At 42.1% G+C, this 23,959-nt stretch overlaps 1 protein-coding gene and 1 long non-coding RNA gene across 5 annotated transcripts in view; one reads left to right on the forward strand and one right to left on the reverse strand.

Annotated features, from left to right (window-relative positions):
- The window catches only part of ADAMTS20 (ADAM metallopeptidase with thrombospondin type 1 motif 20), an 83,648-nt gene that overhangs the window by 14,389 nt on the left and 45,300 nt on the right, over nt 1-23,959 (reverse strand). For all 4 annotated transcript variants that reach the window (XM_077934661.1, XM_077934660.1, XM_077934662.1 and 1 more), the window contains 4 exons: nt 23,168-23,332; nt 22,626-22,916; nt 21,400-21,561; nt 20,347-20,523 (listed from right to left, as the gene is read on the reverse strand). In XM_077934661.1, coding sequence (XP_077790787.1) covers nt 20,347-20,523; nt 21,400-21,561; nt 22,626-22,916; nt 23,168-23,332 — 795 coding nt within the window. The remainder of the gene's footprint in view (nt 1-20,346; nt 20,524-21,399; nt 21,562-22,625; nt 22,917-23,167; nt 23,333-23,959) is intronic.
- On the forward strand, nt 1,890-4,219 carry LOC144328959 (uncharacterized). Its single transcript, XR_013394332.1, has 2 exons — nt 1,890-2,205; nt 2,340-4,219. It is a non-coding gene; the product is annotated as an uncharacterized LOC144328959 (long non-coding RNA).

Raw genomic sequence — 23,959 nt, forward strand, 5'->3', positions numbered from 1 at the left:
TGGGAGAGAGAGAGAGAGAGAGAGAGAGAGAGAGAGAGAGAGAGAGAGAGCTGGCTGGTTTGGGTGCTTGGGTGGGGGAAAACTTTTGCCTTTCTTTCCTCCCTCCCGTTAAATCCCTCTCCTGCATTCTTAGCCAGCTGCTTCTCTGCACACCCCTCTCATGCTCCTTTTCCCTTCTTTGTTTTTCCTTCCCTCCCCACTTAAAATGTGGTTACAAAGCATAGATCCACATGGATCCTCAGGATCTTTGCATAGGGTCACCCCAAATTCACCATCAGATCACATAGCATGTCCAAAAACGTGGTTAAAAAGCATGGATCCACATGGATCCTCAGGATCTTTGCATTGGGTCACCCCAAATTCACCATCAGATCACATAGCATGTCCATGGCTACAGCCTGCCCCCCAAAAATCACACACCCACTGTTGCCTGGGGCTGCAATGGTGCAAAAACGTGGTTACAAAGCATAGATCCACATGGATCCTCAGGATCTTTGCATTGGGTCACCCCAAATTCACCATCAGATCACATGTCTGTGGCCACAGCATGAAGCACAAAAATGATACATCCACTGTTTCATTCAGAATGTTTTTCCCCTTGTTTTCCTCCTCTAAAAACGATGTGCGTGTTATGGTCAGGTGCGTGTTATAGAGCGAAAAATACGGTACTCGTGAACAAACATTCATAGGGTTCTACTGTGTGGTCAGCCATGTGAGTCTTGAAGTTCTCAAACAGGACATGTTGGCCAGTGATGCAGTTACACAATTTTGGAGTCCAGACTTAACAGTCTTACAGAGCATCTCTGTGTCTTGCTTTCCTTACTTTGAAGTCAGCCCTGCAGTGTTTGGTGGTCCCCCTGCTCACTCTGCTAAGTGGGTCCTCCTCTGATTCTACCCTCAAGTCCTGACGTGGCACTACCACTGATGTTGACAGTGACCACGTCCTGTTCTTTGTTCCCATGGCCTGGCACCCAAACATTCCATTTTGCTTACGTGCTTAATAGCATGTTGATGTATCTATCCTCTGTGTGACCATCCATCTCTGTATGCTTCGTTACTCTGGTTGTCACCAGTCTTATAGTGGTGAGAGGATATCTTACTGGAAAGTCAGGTGGGGTTAATACCAGAGTTGGTCAGTACCAGAGCACCCTATCACTAACAATTATCTTCCTGTTTTCTGTTGTCATGATCTGCCCTGGGCTTGGCAGACATTTAAATTTCCCACATTGGCAGAGTGACACTACTACATGGTGGGCCATAATGGGAACTTAAAATAGCAGCTAGACCCAAATACTCAGGCCAGCTAAAATAAGTCGGCAGGTAATGCTTTGTCTGATCATTTGTAGTTGTGTTTAAGATTTACCTTCAGCAGCCTTACTTTCCCCAAAGCAAAAATTAATACAGTTCTTATTTTCAGCAAATGGAAACATTTCTAAGGCTACTAACTGAGACTTGCATTTTATATCACTGTATCTAGCAGTGTGCCTCATATATTTCTATGGAACTTACATATAGACTGTATGGTGGAACTTGCCTATAGTTTTACCGAAAAGTAGGATTTACTTTGCTGTAAATACAGTTAGGACTAGGGATGTCAGTGTATTTGTTTTCTTATGCTAAACTTTTGACACTAAAGGCTTTGTATTCTGTTACACTTTGAGGGTATTCTGATGAGGGGAAACGACCCATGCAAAGGATATTTGATATTTCCTGCAAGGTATTCTTTTCTCTTATCCGAGCCCTTGAGCATGAGGCGACAGAGAACCTGCCACTTTTGCAAACCTTATCATTATAAAGGCATTTCAAAGAGCCAGTTCTGGAAGGATTAAGTATCAAAGGACCCCAGTGATAAGCTCCACATTAAAGTCTTTACACTGTAAACAGAACTTGATAAATGGTGGCACTTAAGTAAGGCAGGTGTTTGAAAGAGACACAACATATTTTCTATTTTCTCAGAAGGCTCATCTTTTTTTTTTTAAAAAAAAGGTTCACTTATACTGTAAGGCAGATCTAATCATTTAATTTCTTTATCTGAAGTACCAACATGAAAACAGATCCAGTGTCAGTGTATTAGGATGTCCTCCCTCAGCGGTTCCCATTTCCCCAATATGAGCTATTCCTCACCAGACACTTTACTTCCATTTTACCCCTGTTTCCGAGGTCTGCGGTTTCCAAACAATATTCACCGAAGGCAACAGTGTTAAGGTAAGAATGTTGTTCTGTACTTTACTTTCGTAGCAAGGCAACATGCCTGGTCTACTCAGTGATTAGTAATCAAAAATTAAGGGTGCAATGCAGCCACAGCTAAGCACTTTTAAGCAAGTCCTTTTTTTCAGCAGGAACTTTCCAGAAGTCAGTTCCAGCACCTCTCAGGTGAGCACCATTGGCATTATAAGAGAGCAAGGGGGCGTTCATGGTGAGTTCTGGCACCTCTTTTTCCAGAAAAACAACACTGCTTTAAAAGCATCATCAGTTTCAATGGAATAATTAAGCCAATGCTGAACTCTTACCATTTGAAATCAACAGGATTTGCATTAGAAGGATAATGCTTACAGTGCCAATATAAAAAGGCAGACGGCTGCTCATTAGTAATTCATACAGCTGCTTGTTATAAATGTATTGTTTGAAATGTAAAGATATAAATGCTTTAATTGTGACCTGCTGAATCCCTCAAATGTATAACGACAGCATGCAAAATAAAACCAATGCTGTCTTTGATCAAATGGCCACCAGTATTGCTTGCAAGGAATATGGGGAATATTTTGTTGTTTGCAAAATGTTCATTTTAAGTTGTGCTCGTATAGAATAACACAGAACAGGACGCAGACAATATATACTATAGAAGATGGTGTTTGTGCAAGTGTGTTTTATGAAGTCACTGTAGTAGGTTTAGCTTCTTAAGAGGATTTCTTGATAATGGTCAATGAAGTGTCAATTAATGTACAATAAAATAATGACAAAACAGACAATGTATAGAGTGGAAGTTAGTAATTCAGAAAGGATAAAAGGAAAAACATTAGCTGTACATTCACATAGGAACTATAAAACTAGTAATGGAAGGAAAGCAACAAGAAGCGCAGCAGCTGTGGAAAAAACATTAGGAGTGGGGAAAGTACCAAATGTATGATTTTAAAAAAAATCTTTCTTGGCTTAGTTTGATAATGTGACAATAGCTTCACTGCTTAATAAAAGTTTCAAAATAATACATTCAAGAGAGTATTGTACTCTCCTGAATGGGCAAGTGGATTCATCTGCCTTGCATAAAGCAACTGGTCTATTGCGACAAGCTGATGCCTGAAACATATTGGGAATTAAAATTATCTCTTTGTCTACTACACAGATGGTGCCAGAGGGCAGGATCCATCAGAGTTGTTCTGTCAGCACAAGAACTCCAGAGCAGATTTGGGGGAGGCATGGGGTGTGAGGAGAGGAGAGGGAGGAAAGTTCTGATGTGTAGACAGAAATCTTTGTGCCAGCGGAACGACTTCACTGGATACTGCTCATGGTTTTTACATATATAAAGAGCCCTTAAGTGTTAAGATACTTATTTGATGAAAAAGCTAAAGGCCAAAGACTCATACTCCAGTGTTGTTCTCTACTGAATTTTACTAAAATCTATGGGATTTGTTCCTTACACATAACTGTGCCCGACTGTGCCTCTCTATTATTAACTTTGAACTAGTGATGCTCCAGTACTTTGGCCACCTCATGAGAAGAGAAGACTCCCTGGAGAAGACACTGATGCTGGGAAAGATGGAGGGCACAACGAGAAGGGGGCGACAGAGGACGAGATGGTTGGATAGTGTTTTCGAGGTTACCAGCATGAGTTTGACCAAACTGCGGGAGGTAGTGGAGGACAGAGATGCCTGGCATGCTCTGGTCCATGGGGTCACGAAGAGTCGGACACTACTAAATGACTAAACAACAACAACAACAGTGATGGGTGAGCCACCTTTGGCTCGGTTCACTTCAGATTGGCTTGGAAAGAAACTGAGTTATCTCCTCCCAGATAGGGTCCACTCCCAACCTCCTAGTCACTCAAACTTATCTTCCGCTGGTACCTCAAAATCACCCCCACCCACTTATCAGGCCGCAGTTTTCAGGTGGCAGTATTTATTTCCTGTCCATCTGGCTTTGTTTCCCCAGCCTCTCTGGGCGGCTTCCAACAAAATATTAAAATACAATAGTCTATTAAACATTAAAAGCTTCCCTAAACAGGGTGCCTGGTAGTTGTTTTTCTCTTTGATATCTGGTGGGAGGGCGTTCCACAGGGCGGGCGCCACTACTGAGAAGGCCCTCTGCCTGGTTCCCTGTAACTTGGCTTCTTGCAGCGAGGGAACCGCCAGAATGTACCACATTAAGCTGTAGGGAGCCTGACAGAAGGGATGCCTTTCCTCCCTATTGCTCTGCTCTTGAGACTTTTGTGTGATATGTAGCACGGTACCAGACCAACCAAAAGGAGCCTTTGGGGATGTAGTCTGCATCTCTGTGTAGCCGTGGCCTAGGTGCAGCACATTTTCCAGGGCCCACTTTGGCTGGGCTGGCATATTGCTACACCCCATGGAGATGGGAGGCCGCTCTCTGTCACCTTTCCCAGTAGCCTGCACACAGTGCAACTTGCTGCTACAGCCATACTGTGGTCTTCACTGTAGTCCAGTTAGTGGTGTGGGAGAGTAGGGTAGGGTAGAGGAGCCTGAGGGAATCAGCTGAATGGAGAGGGCTTGGGACACAATGAGTATAAGGAATTCTTCTCTAGCTCAGATCAAAATCTGAACTGAAGAAAAATTCAGGGATCATGTTTTGTGGTTGAGCTACTACTACCCCTTGAAACATGGATGCGTTCCTTCCAACATTTCTCCAATGAAAATAGGGATGTCCTACCTATTCCATCATCATCATTATCGCCATCATAATTTTATTATTATTTATACCCTGCCCACTTGGCTGGGTTGCCCCAGCCACTCTGGGCAGCTTCCACTCTATAAAAACATAGTAAAACATTAAACATTTAGAAACTTCCCTAAACAGGGCTGCCTTCAGATGTCTTCTAAAGGTTGTATAGTTACCGTATTTTTCGTCCCATAGGACACTCCGTCCCATAGGACACACCTAGTTTTTTGGGGGGGAAATAAAGGAAAAAATGTTTTCCTTTATTTCTCCCCCAAAACCAGGTCGGGGAACAGCGGGATGGCCGCGCTGCGCCTCCCCGCTGTCCCCCGAGCTTGTGGGGCTGGCCGATGTCTGCCCGGCGCGAGGGGCACTCTGCTTCAGGGCGCCCCGCGCGCCGGGCAGCAGGCTGCTATCCACAGCCTGGGGAGCCCTGCGGGAACTCCCGCAGGGCTGCCTAGGCTGTGGATGTGTTCCCGAAGCGCCGGGCACTCTGCTTTCAGCGCGCCCTGCACTCCGGGAAGCAGGTTGCTATCCGCAGCCTAGACAGCCCTGTGGGAACTCCCGCAGGGCTGCCTAGGCTGTGGATGTCTTCCCGAAGCACTGGGCGCTCTGCTTTCAGCGCGCCCCGCGCTCCGGGAAGCAGACTGCTATCCGCAGCCTAGACAGCCCTGCGGGAACTCCTGCAGGGCTGCCTAGGCTGCTGATGTCTTCCTGAAGCCTGGAGAGCGAGAGGGGTCGGTGCACACCGAACCCTCTTGCTCTCCAAGCTTCAGCGAAAGCCTGCATTTGCCCCATAGGACGCACCCAGATTTCCCCTTCATTTTTGGAGGGGGGAAAGTGCGTCTTATGGGGCGAAAAACACGGTATTTATCTCCTTGGCTCAGGGGTGGCTTAACTCCATACCTTCCAACATTTCTCTGATGAAAATAGGGACATCCTAAGGAAAAGTGGGAAATTTCAGGATCAAATCAGAAACCGGGAAGGCTTCTGTAAATCTGGGACTGTCCCTGGAAAATAGGGACACTTGGAAGGGTCTGTGGGTGTCTCAGCTTGTGGGCACATAAATTTCATGAAGGAAGTCCCGAACTCTGAGATTTGCATCACTTTCTACCTGAGTAGAAGCAGTAAGATCCCCCACTAGCATGTAGTATACCAAGAAAACTATCAATTCATGTGTTCAACAAGGTGTATTTTGCATTCAGCTGTCCATATCTAAGTGTAGAAACAAACACAAGGATCAGCAATTAAAGGTTCAGTAAATAATCCCTTGTTACAAAGGTAGTTTCCTGCAAATTGCCCTAGGCATTAATCTCTATAATAGATTAATAAATGCATTTCCCCCACTAGCCTAAGCACTTTAAACTCCCACAGGTTTCAACAGGAGAGATTTATGCATGTGCTTAAATCTCCCACTGAAATTAATAGGACTTAAAAGTGCTTAACTTTGGCTGGATCGTGTGAATTTTATTGCAAAGTGAAAAGTTTTTTCACTGCTGCCACTTAATTCCATCTGTAAAACTAAACCGAGAAGTCTGTTCAGGTTTGTGTTCAAAAGCTTCTTTGCTTGCGCTTTAAAGGGTCGCTTTTCAGGAAACCGTACAGACAGGAACTCTTCATATAGCTTTTATATCTTTCCTTTCAAGAAACACCCCACATATGTGCCACCAAGGGGCCTCCATCATTTGGACTGCAATTTAGATCAATCCTGCCTCTTCAGTGGTGGAAAACATTACCTTTTAAAAAAAATACTGTGCGGCTATTTGGAAACAAATAAAAGCAAACTATTTTATAGCTACGAGAAAGGAATAAGATTGCTTGAGATATCTGCTTCTAACTGCATTTCTGCTTGTTTCAGGGCTTACAACAGCTATGCAAGAAACTCCAATGCCCAAGAAACAGCTGGCCACATGTCTCTAGATACAGTATATAGAGTGCATAGTATCATATGTGTAGAAACACGGAGATACACCAAGTCAATTCTGCAGGTTCCATCCATTGGATTGTGTCTAAGATCACAGGCCTAGGTTATCCAAATGGGTGGGTTGTGCAGACAGGCCAGGTTAACCATGACTTTAGGGTTTTTCACCTCTCTGATTTTCCCTATCTAAGTTATTGGTTGCTAAGGGGTGGTGGGTTGAAGGAGAGTGATGCAGTTTGGGGACAATTTAGGGCAAAACCGACCCTTCTCTGTAATAATGGGATCGTGTAGGCTATGCCAAAAGTCACTGCATAATTGTTTCCCCTTCCCTCGGGAGTCCTTGCAATATACGAACTCTTTCTCCACAAGCAAACTGTCCATCAAAATGATGGGTATTTAGTGAGCAATAATATAGCGGCCAGTTAACGTCAATGGAGTAGAACACTGTCCTTCCAACTTAATAAACACAATAGAGTTATCACTGCTGACACTTGGAGGATTTAACAAGTTCTGTTTTGTGCTAGTTCAGCGCCTTTTCCAGGGAAGGTACCTGCTGTCTGACTCCTTTAAAAAATGATTGTATGTCAGGGACTGTGCTGAGGAGGGCTGCACTGAGGAGGAATGGAGGGAGCCTCCCCCTGCTCCTGATCAGGATCCTGAATTTTCCCAGGACAGTATAGATTTGGAACAGTGGTTTGCAGAGGGGCATAGTTCAGAAGGCAGAAGCTGGGAAGTACTGGATGGGGAGCAGCTAGGAGGAGGAGAACTGGGAGAGAGTTAACAGACTCAGTGTCGCTTGAAAGTGTTCATCTGCTCAGTCCAAAGTCAAGAAGAGCAGATAAGGTGGCAGCAGAGAAAGCACAGTGGTTGCGAGATCATGTTACAAGACACGGTAGTGACGTGGGTGACGAGGGAGGAAGTGGGTGGGACCCTCAATTGAGAGCACCGTCATTCCTAGGAATGGATTCTTTGTTCTCGCTGTGATAATTAAAGTTTCTAACTGGTAAGAGACTCTTTTATCTTTGTTTTGCTTATCTACTGCCAAAGGGGGAGGAAGGAAGGCAATTCCCTGAAGCCTGACATCCTATCACACCCATTGGCACTTTATTGCATAAGTAGTTTTTGGCAAAGTAATCGATTGCTTGCTGCATCTCACACAGACAAAATAAATACTTGGCTCTAGACTTAAGGGAAGGCCCATTGAAACCAATGGGGCTAACTAAAATTCCATTGATTTCAATGGGTTTACTCTAAAAAGGATAAACCTAGCTAAAGCTCAGAAAAATAGTATAGTCCCTTATGGGCAGATGCACACACTGTCTACAAAAGTGCCCCCCCCCTGCCCTGTTTTTTCTAATCATTTTATTTCTCTTTGAACATTTTTGAAATTATACTGTTGGAAAATATGCAGCACAAACCTCTACATCATCACTCCAACATAAGTCTTATCATTGTCAATGGGACTTACTGCCAGGTAAGGGAGTACGAGATTTCAGTCTTAAACCTTATTCATTTGATGATTTATACAAAATACTTGCATTGGAAGTAGCACGCAGAAACCATTCGACATAATTTGAAGAATCAAATATACCGACTAAATTGAAGCTGAACGATCTCTTATTCATGCTAAGATTCTATTACTTATCTCAACTTGGACTAAAGTAACATCTGCTGTATGGCAGATTCTTTTAAAAATATTAACACATCAAAGGGCAAAAGCTGGATTTGATTAGTATTGTTCAAAGTCTGTATGCTTCTCTGGTAACTGGGCTTTGTCTGCTAAATCCCCTTTTCCTTTAAATAATAACATTCAAGGGAGATCAATCAAATGCAGCCGCTGGAATACAAATGAATTCATATGATACAGGTGTAATATTCACATTCAGACACCTCAAGACACAGTTGATTGCAGAATCTTGAATAGTTGGAATGTTCCGCAATAAACTGTACTGGAAGAGATTGAGGTGACAAGGCCTGTGAAATTTCATGGAGCCATTCAGCATTTCTTACCCTACCCTGATTCCCCAGCTATAGTTCCTCCTCTTCCTTTTTGCACCATCTTTCTCCCCTCTTTCCTTTGCCTTAGTGAGGAATTTTTACACTCAAGCTTGAGCTTGAAAAACCTTCCAAAAAAACCCCACACTCATCACAGTAGCCTTTCAGGTTTTCCTAGCCCCAATAATATTGTTGCTTCAGATCCATCTGCAGTAATTCTTCTTCACTGAATGATCCCAACCAGATAGGGATTACACAGAGAACCTCTTAGGGTCCCTTCCAACTCAACAATTCTATGATTCCATGACTGCAGCCAATGAGATTAGGCTACATCACTAACGGATAGTGAAACCATCCCTTTGAACAGTGGAGATGCGCTTCTAATATTCTCGCCTTCCTGTGCTGTGCAGGAGGTTACATTGCCTATTTAGCCCTGCACAACCAGGCTTTGTCCCCAGTCCAACTCTAGTGACACGTTGCTGTGTGTGGCTAAGTGTGGTGGAATGTGGATGAAGTTAAATATTCAGATGGGGAAAAAGCAACGTGTTGTGAATTAGTGACATCAGCGTTTGGCTGTGCACCCAAAGACACATCTTCAGCCTCATTTGGCTGCAACTGTGTCCGATTGGATCAAGATGAGAAGTATCAAACCAGTTTCTCTGGCAACAGCAGCACATTCTCTCTCTCCTCTTTTTTTTTAATCATTTTTATTGATTTTCCAATAAAAAACATCCAATCAACATATCCAATCATAATCCAATTAAACAAAAAACTAAAATAAAAAAGACCAAATTATAATCCAAATTGTAATTATTGATTTTTCGGGGTTCCCCATAGTCTGGACCTCTGAAGCATATCTCCAAATCCTGCCTCTCCTCGTTGTTTTCATATTTTCCACATCCCGATTTTAACCCTCTCTCCTCGAAACACCACCCTCTTGCAACCCTCCACAAAGAAGTGCTTAAATATATTATCATCCCATCAATCAACTGTCTTCAGGCACAACGAAGCACTTCCATCTAATTATCGGGACAGTTATTGGGATATTAGGTGGAGGGGAGCCAATACCTCAAAGCTGAATCTATGAAAAGACAAAGATGTTGTGTGCCGCAAGTTCTCATGCCTGGGAAGTGGGGAGACAGCTCATTCTGGATGGGGTTGCACTCCCCTGCAAGGCGCAGGTCCAGGGGTGACTCCTGAATTCAGCACTGTCGCCAGAGGCTCAGGTGGCCTCAGTGGCTAGGAGTGCTTTCCCCCCACTCTCACTGGTTTGCCAAGCTCTGGCCCCTTTTGGACAGAAATGACTTGGACACTGTACTCCATGCTCTGGACACTACCAGATTGGACTACTGCAATGCGCTCTACATGCGACTGGCTTTGAAGATGACTCAGAAATGTCAACTGCTTGAAAGTGAAGTGCCAGATAATGGGTTCCATTTAGATCTCTGTTTCAAAACACAGACACATCTGGAAATGTCACTTAATGGCTTTCAGCAAATGCTAAGTGACCTTTGATACCTGAGACACATATTTTTAAGACCTTATTTTGAGACTGTAACTTTTTTAAAAACTGTTTTTAATGTTGTATTTGAAATTGTTGCAACCCACCCTGAGAGTTTTAAGTGACGGGAGGGTAAGATATAACAGCAGCAACAACAATTTCAGAATCATGATTCTGACTAGGTGTGCTAAATTCAAATGGACTGCAGGATCAATTGCCACCAAGCAAGGAGCACACCCATATTTTAAAACTGAAAATAACTATCTGTCTGCATCATACAGCAGCGATCATGGATAGATTTGCACCTTTGTGCTTAAAAAATTAGCTTTGTAAAGAACAGAATGTGAATTCAATTCAATTCAATAGAATGTGTTCTCGACTATTTATGAAGTATAGGGTTGTTGTTTTTTTGTAATTACTGAATATCACAACAATTTGATTATTGTGGAATATTAAGAGAAAATCTTTATTGTATTGCTCATTGTTTATACCAGGAATAACAATGACATTAGTATAGATTGTCTGCAGCTCTTAAATTGCCTGATTGTTTATATAGATATTTTTGTATGTAAAGGTAAAGGTAAAGGTACCCCGTGCCCGCACGGGCCAGTCTTGACAGACTCTGGGGTTGTGCGCCCATCTCACTTAAGAGGCCAGGGGCCAGCGCTGTCCGGAGACACTTCCGGGTCACGTGGCCAGCGTGACAAAGCTGCATCTGGTGAGCCAGCGCAGCACACGGAAACGCCGTTTACCTTCCCGCCAGTAAGCGGTCCCTATTTATCTACTTGCACCCGAGGGTGCTTTCGAACTGCTAGGTTGGCAGGCGCTGGGACCGAGCAACGGGAGCGCACCCCGCCGCGGGGATTCGAACCGCCGACCTTTCGATCGGCAAGCCCTAGGCGCTGAAGCTTTTACCCACAGCGCCACCCGCGTCCCACATTTTTGTATGTATAGGATGCTTATAAATAAATACATTGATTTTAAAATGAACATCAGATTTCAAACTATAAAGATAATTCAATAGTATATTGTGCAGGAGCATTTCAGGAGGTCATGTTGGTCTACTCTTCTCAGCTATGTCCCCCCCCCCCCCAGGATTAAACTACATATTGGAAAAAGGAAACATTATAATGCTTCTAGGATTCAATTATTATTGAACAATATGTAAGCGTGTCTCTATATAAACTGATTTTCACACTGCATAAAAGTTTAAAATTACTTATTCAATATTTACTATCAATACACGCTTTTCCCCATCTGCACAGATATATCAACATTTCATGCAGTTTAATATGCTTTTTTAAAATAATAAAAAAGACATACACAAAAACCCGTTACAACAGAAGGAACTATTATTTTTGCTTTTGTCTTAACAGGGGTCTTTGCTGTGGCATCTGATTACCATCCGATAATCAGAAAATCTCTCTCTCTCTCTCTCTCTCTCTCTCTCTCTCACACACACACACACACACACTTAATTTTTCATTTACTCATGTGGTGGGATCAGCTGTCAATAAATTTCCTCCCTACTTCACAATTTGAAGGCCAGTCATTATTTCAAGTACAGGTGCCATTAAAATATTATCACCAGCTGGTAAAATGGCAAAGTTTTAAAACAGCTTGATATATCAGTCATATGGTTACTGCATGCATAATCACAAATGTCTTCCCATATACACTATACACAAGTGTGCATTATAAGAAAGGTAAAAAGGTAAAGGACCCCTGGATGGTTAAGTCCAGTCAAAGGCGCCTATGGGGTTGCGGCGCTCATCTCGCTTTCAGGCCGAGGGAGCCGGCGTTTGTCCACAGATAGCTTTCCGGGTCATGCGGCCAGCATGACTGAACCGCTTCTGGTGCAACGGAATACCGTGATGGAAAGCAGAGCGCATGGAAATGTCAGCACAGCGGTACCTATTTATCTAATTGCACTGACCTGCTTTCAAACTGCTAGGTTGGCAGGAGCTGGGAAAGAGCAATGGGAGCTCACCCCGTCACGGGAATTTGAACCACCAACCTTCTGATTGGCAAGCTCAAGAGGCTCAGTGGTTTAGACCACAGCGCCACCCGCATCCCATCTATGCATTATATCGCTGTTCAGATATAATCCTTTACTGGATATACCCTTTGCCAGTATACTGAAGTGCACCTTATGAAGTAATGATTATAATAATTGGGTATCTATTGAGGCTAAACCAAAACAATGACTTTGCAGCCCTACAAAAATGAGGACCCCTTTCCAACATCCTTCTGGAAGGGCAAAGTGTTTTTAGCATGGCTGCATAGCTGTACTATTTCCCTTTAGGTTTCATTCCGCATTACCTGTCAGTTGGATGGTGTAGAGTTGGATGGTCTGGTGTATCTTTGGAGATCTGTTCATCTATTTCTGCAGCACTATTTCTCTTTAAACTAGTTATTTTCCCATAGAAACAAGTGACTTCCCGCATAACCAGATTTGGTCACATGAGATTATCACTGAGAACCAACAAGCTAATTTGGAGTAATGTTCAGGAAGCATAGCCTTCACTCTGAACTGATTTCATTTGGTTTCACTGGTGTTTCTATGTAGCAACACCTGACTGACATGCGGTGATGCCATTATTACTAACAAGATACCTAAGCTACTTCTCTTTTAGAAAGAAAAAAGTTGATCAGGCTATGTAGGCACACTAAACTGGCATGAGAGAATGAGATTTTCAGGGAACATCTTGAACCACCCTAAAACGCCATCAAAAATGTTTAGCTGTAACTATCAATCTCTCCACCCACCTGCTTCAGAAATGAGGAATGCATGCATTTATCACAAGATGAAAGTCACATTAGGGAAAGAACACTGACAAAGATGATGGCTGGAATGATTCTGTCAACAGCAACAAAAGAATTCACACACAAAGATGAAAGTACAAATAATTTGCTAAAAGATCACAGAAGAACCAAAGAATATTTTAGCACGTTCCTCTTCAAATGTAAGAAAACTACAGTGGTGCCCCGCAAGACGAATGCCTCGCAAGACGGAAAACCCGCTAGACGAAAGGGTTTTCCGTTTTTGAGCTGCTTCGCAAAGCCACTCCCGAACTAAGGAGGGGGGGGTTGCGGGCTCACGCCCCCATCCCCATTCTCGCGAGGCTGGCACCAGCTCCGCGGGATTTAGAGATCTCATTATTATTCATGTCCGGCAGCGCCAGCCAATGGGCGGGCGCTGGTGGAGGGCCTATCAGAGGGCACTTAAGGTCAGGGCAGCCCGGGCTCGCCCCTTTTCCTCCGCTTCAGCAGCCCCCCCCCAAAAAAAGTAAGGGGAAATGTATGTGCGTCTTATGGAGCAAATGCAGGCTGTGCAGCTATCACAGAAGCCAGAATAGCAAGAGGGATTGCTGCTTTCACTGCACAGCGATCCCTCTTGCTGTTCTGGCTTCTGAGATTCAGAATATTTTTTTTTTTTGTTTTCCTCCTCCAAAAACTAGGTGCGTCTTGTGGTCTGGTGCGTCTTATAGAGCGAAAAATACAGTAGGTAAAATGATGAATAGGTCTGATGACATTAGTAAATTACATCATATTATTTAATATATCTTTAGGAGCTTATTAAGAGAATTAATGATATTCTCTAACCGCATTATATTACTTAATGTAATTACATATATTTGATGATAACAATGAAACCTTAATATTGAAGCAAAAAACATCAATAAAATGGTCGAAGAGGATAGGTTTGAATCACCTCTTGCTTGACAAGAATCCTGCTCGAGAACAAATAGCTGTGTGTGGCAGAAAAAAGTGGATTTCAATGAGTTTCCATGCACAACTGATGCAACTTTTACAGGAGCGGATTGGAAAACGTAGAGTTTGATTTGACTGATCCATGTGTTTCAGGAACAACAACAACAAAATAGATTGAGACATTCTGTTTTCACTGAGGAATATCCAATTAAGGCAGATGAAATTTAGGATTTAAGAACACAAAAATAGCCCTGCCTGATCTTAGGAAAGGCACATTTTTGCAAAACCACAAGCGAGACAAGAGGGGAAAAGCCCACCCCTGCTGCTTCCTCCCAGAAATTGGTAGTCAAAAGCATTCATCCTCTGAACATGCAGGTAGCCACTGATAGACATATTCCCCATGAATCTGTTCAACTCCTTTGGTTTCATGTCATTGATGTACATAAGAGTACCATACACACAGTTTGGGGGTCACAAATGCCTACTGCGGGAAGTATAGTGATTGTTCTGCATGAACAGAAGTACTTTCCAAACTAAGGCAGCTCATATTTGCAACCGTTGAACGATCTAGCAAAATGTATTTAAAAAATTGTTGTAGGGAAAACGGCTTAACAACTTATTATAGCTAAACAACTTAAAAGCAGCTCATTTTGTACATACCTCTTCAGGTTAGCTCTTCGTTCTTCCCCAAACAGGGTATAATATGGTTTGGGATGCTGCAAAAGAATGAGCTACAACTCAAACCACGTTGTTTCACAGATCCCCCAACGCCTGTACAGTGGTACCTCGGGTTAAGTACTTAATTCGTTCTGGAGGTCTGTTTTTAAGCTGAAACTATTCTTAACCTCAAGCACCACTTTAGCTAATGGGGCCTCCTGCTGCTGCCGTGCCGCCGGAGCACAATTTCTGTTCTCATCCTGAAGCAAAGTTCTTAACCTGAAGCACTATTTCTGGGTTAGAGGAGTCTGTAACCTGAAGCGTATGTAACCTGAAGCGTATGTAACCCGAGGTACCACTTGGTGGAAAAAACCTCAGGATCCAGGAAGATCTGCAGGCACCAAACAAAACTGAAGAAGCAGAGCTCACTCCACCAGCTCTGCTACGACAGGCCAGCTCCATCAGGCCTCCTCTCCCTTCAGCTGTCATCTGGGCGAAGCCATTTCATCAGGCTGCCTCAGTGGGAAAGATAGGAAGCAGGGTTCATTGCATCCACTTTTCTGGAGTCCCAGCTCCACCAGGGACCTCCTGCCTCTCAACTGTGCCTGCTGGAACAATTATCTACAAACTGGTGCCTGAGTTTCAAGTTTTATTTTCCTCTTTCCTCCTTGTTCCCTTTCCTTTCTGTGTTGTATTTTAAGTTATTTATTTGAATGTAAGCCTGCAGGTAGGGAATGTCTTGCTTTGATTTCATGTAACCTGCTCTGGAAGCCTCTTTTGGCTGAAGACCAGGGAACAAGTGCTTTAAATAAATAAATAGATGTACACACACCCATCTCTACAAAACAGAGTTCACGGGTAACAATAAGCCAGGACTGCTGGCTTATGGTGGATTGTTGCGAATAAGCAGCTTCCTGGTTTATCATTCCTGCTTCATTCCTTCCCAGGAATGAGTAGAGAAACAAAGTAAGACATGGTTGTGCTCAACCTCCCATTACATCCAAACCTAAGATCAAAGCACATTGCACTCTAACAAGCCAGGATTTGTAAGCCAGGGACAAACCATGGTTTAAGGCTGACTAGCAATCATGGCTTGCACAACCCTGGGTTTGGTTATAACAAGAAGCCAAGCTTGATTGTGGCTTCCTAGTTTGTTTCTCCCGATTGTGTCAGAGGAGGAATGAAGCTGGAATAAGCAAATAGTGTGTCTGCACACAATAAACAATGGTACACCAGCACCCCTGGTTACTTGTGACATAAGAATGTGGCCAAAGGACACCACAATTAGTGTGCATATTTAATCCGTATTAGCTGTTAATATAGTTACTTTGGTGCCTGAGGCAGAAAAATACCACCTTTCCTCTTCCCTTGTGGTCAATGACATTAATTGCATATTAAATAGCTAACTGTTTTTTTTCTGTTTCATGACACCCAAAATCTACTACTTGAAATGTTAAACGGTAAAGGACCCCTGGATGTTTAAGTCCAGTCAAAGGTGACTATGGGGTGCGGCGCTCATCTTGCTTTAGGCCAAGGGAGCCGGCATTTGTCCACAGACAGCTTTCTGGGTCATGTGGCCAGCATGACTTAACCGCTTCTGGCACAATGGAAGACCGCGACGGAAACCAGAGCACACGGAAACGCTGTTTACCTTCCCGCCACAGCGGTACCTGTTTATCTACTTGCGCTGGTGTGCTTTTGAACTACTAGGTTGGCAGGAGCTGGGACAGAGCAACGGGAGCTCACTCCGTTGCGAGGATTTGAACCGCCAACCTTCCGATCAGCAAGCCCAAGAGGCTCAGTGGTTTAGACCACAGCGCCACCTGCGTCTACTGTACTCCACCTAATGGTAGAACCAGCCCTGATGGTGTCACAGTCATATTGAAATAGTATTTGTTCTAGATCACATTGGTTAAAGGATTCAAACTGCCATGAAACTTTAGTAGTTATGGAATGATTTCCTCCTACCTGAGGTATTTTTCTTTCTGACACGGAAAGGAATGTGCCACTAAGTGTCTTCCTGGTTCAGAATATTTTTGATAATAGATAATATAAATCCACACATAAAGGCCATGACAAACTCTGCAGTAGTTCAATCTTTAATTATTTAAGGGTGTTGTAAAAATTATTCCCCTATGAAAGCATTGGCACTGAAGAATAGCACATTTATTGTCATATAAAACACTTCCACATCAATGGTTAATTCCAAACACAATCCAAAAACAAAGGATGAATTAATAAAAGCACATTTAATTATTAACAATTATGAAGCCACAAAAGACAGATGACACAACAATTAAATCAAAAAGCAATTATTATTTTGCATAGACACCAAGTAGTATCCATATAATTAAATTAAATTATCAGACATAAATTATTATTTATTATTTTATTCTGTTAACTACAAGGTAATAGAACATTAACATGGACTTTTTAAAACAATAACAACAACAACAATACAATCAACACATTAAACTTGTTTGAGAATTTTAGAAATGTCTATTTTGTTCTCCTTTTTCAACACAATTATGCGCTGGATGGAGTGTCAAGTGTTTAGAGTCTTTTGATTTCATTGTATGAATTATGTCAGACATTGGCAGATCATTCTTTTCTCCCAAAGCATTAAAAAAAAAATCAGCATATAGTAAGACTGAAGTTAGTAAACAAAGCATTGGACAAATATCAGTAATGAGGTATTCTGACGCTTGACAATATTCAGCAGCAGAGGAAGAAGTATGTTGTTGGTTTTGAAAGCAAGATCCTGACTTCCCTTTTAATATAAAAGACTATTAAAAATATAAATACTTTCAGGCACTATAATAAGTGAGTGGAGGCACTTTTATGACAATTACAACTTTACATTAACACGGGTCAAATAAATACTCTTTTACTTATATATACTTCATCTGACTCCAAGGACTACTGAAGCCAAGAACAGATGGTGGCCAATGACTTAATGGTGAAAGAGGTTGAAATATATAAACACAGAAGAGGATTGATAATATCTACTGCATATCATATTTGTACATAATTTCAATAAACAGAATTAGTTGCATCCTGAGCAAGTTAGTTGCACTTGGACCCCACTGACAACAATGAGAAATATCAGGAGGAGGAGGAGTTTGGATTTGATATCCCGCTTTATCACTACCCTAGGGAGTCTCAAAGCGGCTAACATCCTCCTTTCCCTTTCTTCCCCACAACAAACACTCTGTGAGGTGAGTGAGGCTGAGAGACTTCAGAGAAGTGTAACTGGCCTAAGGTCACTCAGCTGCTGCATGTGGAGGAGCGGGGAAGCGAACCCGGTTCACCAGATTAAGAGACTACTGCTCTTAACCACTACACCTCACTGGCTCTCAGCAATCATGACTAACTTCCCACTGATTTCAATGGAGCCCAAGTGCAATGAACTTGCTCTGGATCCAGCCCAATGTACTGCTGAATTAATGCATTTAGGATAAAGATGTCAGTTCACTTATAAAGCTTTATGAGAGAGAACAGAAACCCATCTAGGAGTAAATATAGAATTTCACAGCTTCACCAAGTTGGTTGGTTACTTCCATTCACATGAGAGGGTATTGGAGCTACAAATGAAGACAAAAGTAGCTTCACATATTCTAATAAACTTAGAGCCTAAATCATTTTCTATTGCATTCCCAAGTATTCCCACACTTTTAACTGAGTAAAACTATTATTCTTTCCAGTACTGGCAGCTTTGCCATGTCTTGATCTTATTTTCATTTATGTTCTAGAATCCATGCCTCACTAATTGGGTGACTGGCATATTAATGAATTAGTTCCAACATCATTAGTGTTTATCATTTCAGAGAGTCATTAAGGAAAATAAATATTATGAGGTATGATCCAGACACTTCTTTAGCACCACTGAATTCAAATGGAGAGAATTCAGCCAGAGTTTAATTTTACAATTTTACCATTGTAATGAGTGCAATTTAAGCATGGAAATGCTTCACAAAATATTCTGGTTCTGAATGTTCAGTATGCTCTAGATTGAAAGTTCTATTTGCAGCATGAAAAGGTTTTAAGAATTACTTAAATATTTTTCGGCATATAAAACGTTTGATTATAAAATTGACTTCAAAACAGCGGAAGAAAAATCACTGCAAATGGATATTATAGTATTAACCTGATAGATAGTGACATAGTTAAGGAGAACGCTGAACAATTTTGCTTGCAAAATCATTCTTAATAAAACCAGAGGCTTCTAATAAATGCAGTGAGTTTTCCAGCATGATCTGCTTAGCTAGGCTAATCAGTGTTATTCTGTTATCCAGTAACTCCCACTATCCAATTCTACTGCCAAAATAATAATACTGTGATTATACTAAGAACATGACTCAAGCATCTTTAACTACAACACATTTAGGGCTCATTCATGTTTACCTTAGCTCCGCACAGGTCTGAACTTTCCAAGTCTGTGTCTGAGCGCTTCTGTTTCTTGCCCCAGTACTTTCTCCATGAAAACCAGCTCTTTACCATTGAATCGGAGCAAATGGCATTCTGCAGAAAACCTGAATTGCTGTTTGCTCCAATTCAGTGGTAAAGACTGGATTTTCCTGAGGGAAAATAGCACTTGCGCTATATGCCCATAAACTGCTTAACTTTGGCTAGATAATTCACATTTTTTTGGGGGGGGGGATTGCACTTGTGAAAGCATCAATGGCAATAGCTATGTTTTTGGTATAACCAAGGTGTGATATTTAAGTCAAACCAAGGATATTTAAGTCTCCTCCCTTCACACACAAAGGGGAGAGCAACAAGTCATGTTTTATTGTTGTGTTTGAACAAGATGTTTTTGGTATAACCAAGGTGTGATCTTGTTCAAACACAACAATAAAACATGACTTGTTGCTCTCCCCTTTGTGTGTGAAGGGAGGAGACTTAAATATCCTTGGTTTGTTCTAAACCTCCCCCCCCCCTTTCATCTGAACTCAGGCAACTGCAGTCTGTACAAACCAATAATAGATACTTTAAATATCCTTACTCACACACCAATGAGACGGGGGGAACACACAATCCCTAGACATGTGCAGGCCAGTGCTTATAACTTCAAATCAAAATCTATCTGAACCATAAAATGAAAACTGTTGTATTTTATACACAATGCAGTATTATACATATTTCTGTAGCCAGCAAATATGAGTCTTTATCACACACTGTATGGATGGCATGGTATACATTACTGAATATAAGGCAAGCCAGCTATATACACAACGAAGAGACTTTAGAGTGTTCATTATTTTCTATGTACAAAAATAAATATGTAGAAAACATTATAGACTTTTACGCTGACTTTTAAACAAGTCCCCCTTTTCGTTGTCTTCAAAACCAGTTAGTAACAAAAAGCTTAGTCACTCTCGATGATCAGAAACCTACATGTTTGTTCCCTCACCCTAGAGTGTACAAAGCATCAATTTGACTTCTATTAGAGTCACTGAAATTGCCGCCATTGACTAGCCACTTCCAAGGCTTGAAGCAATGCAGCAGTTACAGGGGTTAGGATACAACACCAAGTAGCAAACTGCATATACAAAATGCATACTGAATGCACTGTTTTTCTTGTATTTAAACAAAACTTCTACTTAATAAACAAAAAGGCAAAGGAGAAAGGAAGCAAGTAAAATAGATATGATAGTGAATACTACCGTACCGATTTCCATGGTCCGCGATGCCATGAAACTTCAACAGGACATGCATGTATATCGCACTGTGCTCTTTCAGGCGGTTTCTCTAGCAGTTCACAGTTTTGATCATTCAGCGCTTGGCCATTTGCAAGCTGACAGATCACCAGTCGTGTCTTTATTCCATCGCCACATGTCTGAGTACACTGCAAGTTAAATACAGATCAGCATTTCCATGAATGGTACTGTTATCAAGAAGAGCCCGTCGTTTATTGCTCATAATTTTAATTATCAAAGACATCTGTATTCCTTATTCCAATCAGCTGTGTGTGGCATTCATTGGGCTTATCCTTTCCATATGAGGAAAACAAAACTGGTGTAGCCATTTCTTTTACATAAGTATGTATACTGTCTGGTTATCTAGAACTGGTGTTTTTTTTTGTAAGGAAAACAGATATATTAGTGTTGTTCTTATATATTTACGTTGGTTCAGCTGATACAAGGTGATTGATCCAAGGTCACTTTACGGATGAGTGGAAATGTAAACCCTGGTTCCCCAGGTCCTAGCCCAACAGTCTAAGAACAACAACTACTACTATTATTACCATAGAATGCTTTTTCAAAGAAGAACTAGCTAAAAGAGGAAACCTATATGGGTCTAATGGGTTTATTCCCAGCAAGTGTAGTGGGTTGCAGCCTGTTTTATATACCTATAGAAAAGGCTTACAGTAAAGAAGACATAGATATTTGAGAAGCATGACACAAAATGATAGGTGAAAACAGAAGAAGATTAGGGGGGGTGGATTCTTAAAAATGAGGTGGAATATCCACTGTTAAAAATACAACAGACAGCAGTGAAATTAAAGTTTCTTTACTATGCTAAAACATCTGCAAGTCAGCCTCATTCTCTACTTGTGAACCAGGGCTGGGTTTGTCTAGAAAACGGACTAAATTGGTAACAAATGTTATATTGCTGGGTTCATAATGCTGCGTGGAATTTGTCTAACATGAAACTGTAAGTTAGAAAGCATTAATAGAAATAAATACTCTTTTTTTAACCAAATGGAGTCTAATCATCTTACTTCTCCCCAGTCCCCATAGTTCCATCTTGGACAGGGACCAGAATCGCAATGGCTGGAGTCAGGTGGTTTCAGTGCTTCGTCACAGAAGCTGGCACTTCTTCCTTCCTCATCTTGGCACACCACGACCCGGCGGTGAAATCCACCAGCACAAGTACTTGAGCACTAGGAGGCAATAAACACAACATGCTGCCCTAGTTGTATGAATACCAAAAGAATACAATGATCCAGTTCACACTTAGCACAAAACTCAGTGCATACACAGAGATGTGTTGGGTCGAGGAGAGGAGCTCACAGTCCCTTTGCTCCATCTTTGGTCCTGCATCTGCTGTGGTGGCTGTGAGCTGCTTTGAGCCCAGCTCCGGCAGGGGAGGGCGGGATACAAATAAAAATTTATTATTATTATTATTATTATTATTATTATTATTATTATTATTATTATTATTATTGGCTTAGTGTGCCACCTGAATTCAGGCATGAGTAAAAGCTTGGGTTCAAACAGCACACAAAGTAAAACCATGGCTTAGCTCACAGCTGCACCACAGCAGCAGGTCTAGAGGAGGAGCAAAGTGGCTGCAATCTCCTCTCTGGAAGACTGTATTTTCACACTACACCATCCTTCAGTTTAGAGCAAGGAAGGAGAACCTTGTTTGCGCCTAAAATATAACATCAGGGTTATATATAGTTGTGGTGTTCAGTGAGAGTAGAGAAACATGTAAGGGAGATTAAAGTATATGTGTTGACAGTTTGCATATGGACACCTCTGGATCAGGGACCTACAGTATGGAAGAAGTGAATAGCAGCAAGATCTGTTCACCTTTAAAGCCCTAAATGGCCTTGGCCCAGTATAGCTGAAATAGCGTCTTCACCCCCATCATTCAGCCTGGACACTGAGGTCCAGCTCCGTGGGCCTTCTTGCGGTTTCCTCACTGTAAGAAGTGAGGTTACAGGGAACCAGGCAGAGGGCCTTCTTGGTAGTGGTGCCCGCCCTGTGGAACACCCTCCCATCAGATGTCAAGGAAATAAACAACTATCTGACTGTTAGAAGATATATGAAGGCAGCCCTGTTTAGGGAAGTTTTTAATGTTTGATATTTTATCACTTTTTTATTCTGTTGGGAGCCGCCCAGAGTGGCTGGGGAAACCCAGCCAGATGGGTGGGGTAAACATCATCATCATCATCATCATACAAATGTTTGCAGAAAGATGTACACACAATGATTTACTTACTGCTCCCCATGGTCCTGTTCTCCACTGGTTTCCTTGAGGAGAGTGGTGATTCCTTGAGTTTACATTGTCATGTGAATGATGGACCTTGTGTATTGGAGGATAATCCTGGTGGTTTGGATGCTCACGTGTATCCGGATTGTGGTGATAAACTGGCTGGCAGGGTGGCATGTTACATTCTTGTTCTTTTGCAGGGTGGCCTTCGGGATCACAGTAATTCTCATCAATTTGTTGATGGTGGTTGACACAGACAACTTGCCTTGTTACTATTCCATTACCACATGTAACTGTGCACTGACCAAAAATTAACCCAACATTTATGTGACACAACGTAACAGGAAAAAGTGATAACCAATGATTAACAATTATTTTTTAAAAAAAATGCAATTAAAAATTATCTACATTTGTGGAACAAGGGCCAAAGCAGCTCTACGCATGCCGCATCATAAATTAAACATAGGAAGTCTTTCTACCTAGGTGTACACTGGCGTTCTAATATAAAATAGGAAAATAAAAAACAAAATGGAAAAAAGAGTAATATTTACAGGTGACCAGCTTCCAGATTGCCAAACACCACAGGGACTAAAGCAGCTTGAAAGTTCTTCGGGTCGTGGCAAATGCGCACAAAATGATTCTTCTGCTACTCTGCCGTGACCATCCCGGCAGCTTACGTAACGAGCGCGGTTCCCCTTCCCACAAGATGCGGAACACTGCAAAGACAGACCAAAACCAGAATTGTACTATTCTAACCAAACAGTCACATACTCAGGACCCAGAGTCAAGAAACCTCTCCTTTCCTAAGATATTAAGTGTAGCTAGGGTATGTTCCTTGGTTAGGGATGGCATGCTAGTCAGCTAGGGTGCCTATGGACAAACACTGCCAAATATTCAATGAAGTCAAGAATGCCACTGTGTAATTAGCAGTTTACCTAGATTCTTTTCATTATGGTGCTATTTGTTAGCACTTGACTCCCTAGCCCTGCAGCTGTCAAGGTAAGTCATCCTGCACAACAAGACTTCTTATACTGGCCTTGCTTGAACCCCAACCGGAACAAAGGACCCTGACCAGGACGACCCATCTTAATCGGACTGCAGGTGGGCTGTTCTATTACTGAAACTTCCTTAAACTTCGGGCTAAACTTTCACTAGTGCATGCATTTCCGCCTTATGCTATTACCGGACTGATCTCTGGTGGTAACTTCTCTTTATTGGTTACAAATGTCTATTTCCCTCCGGGAGGGTTAGCAGCGGATCTTACTTCTAGATGGGAATCCCTAGAGGATTTTTTACTTTCTTGCTTTCTTAAATATCCCAATGTCCCCTCCATTACTGGAGGC

This window comes from Podarcis muralis, chromosome 10 (genome assembly GCF_964188315.1).
Source record: "Podarcis muralis chromosome 10, rPodMur119.hap1.1, whole genome shotgun sequence".
NCBI lineage: Eukaryota > Metazoa > Chordata > Lepidosauria > Squamata > Lacertidae > Podarcis > Podarcis muralis.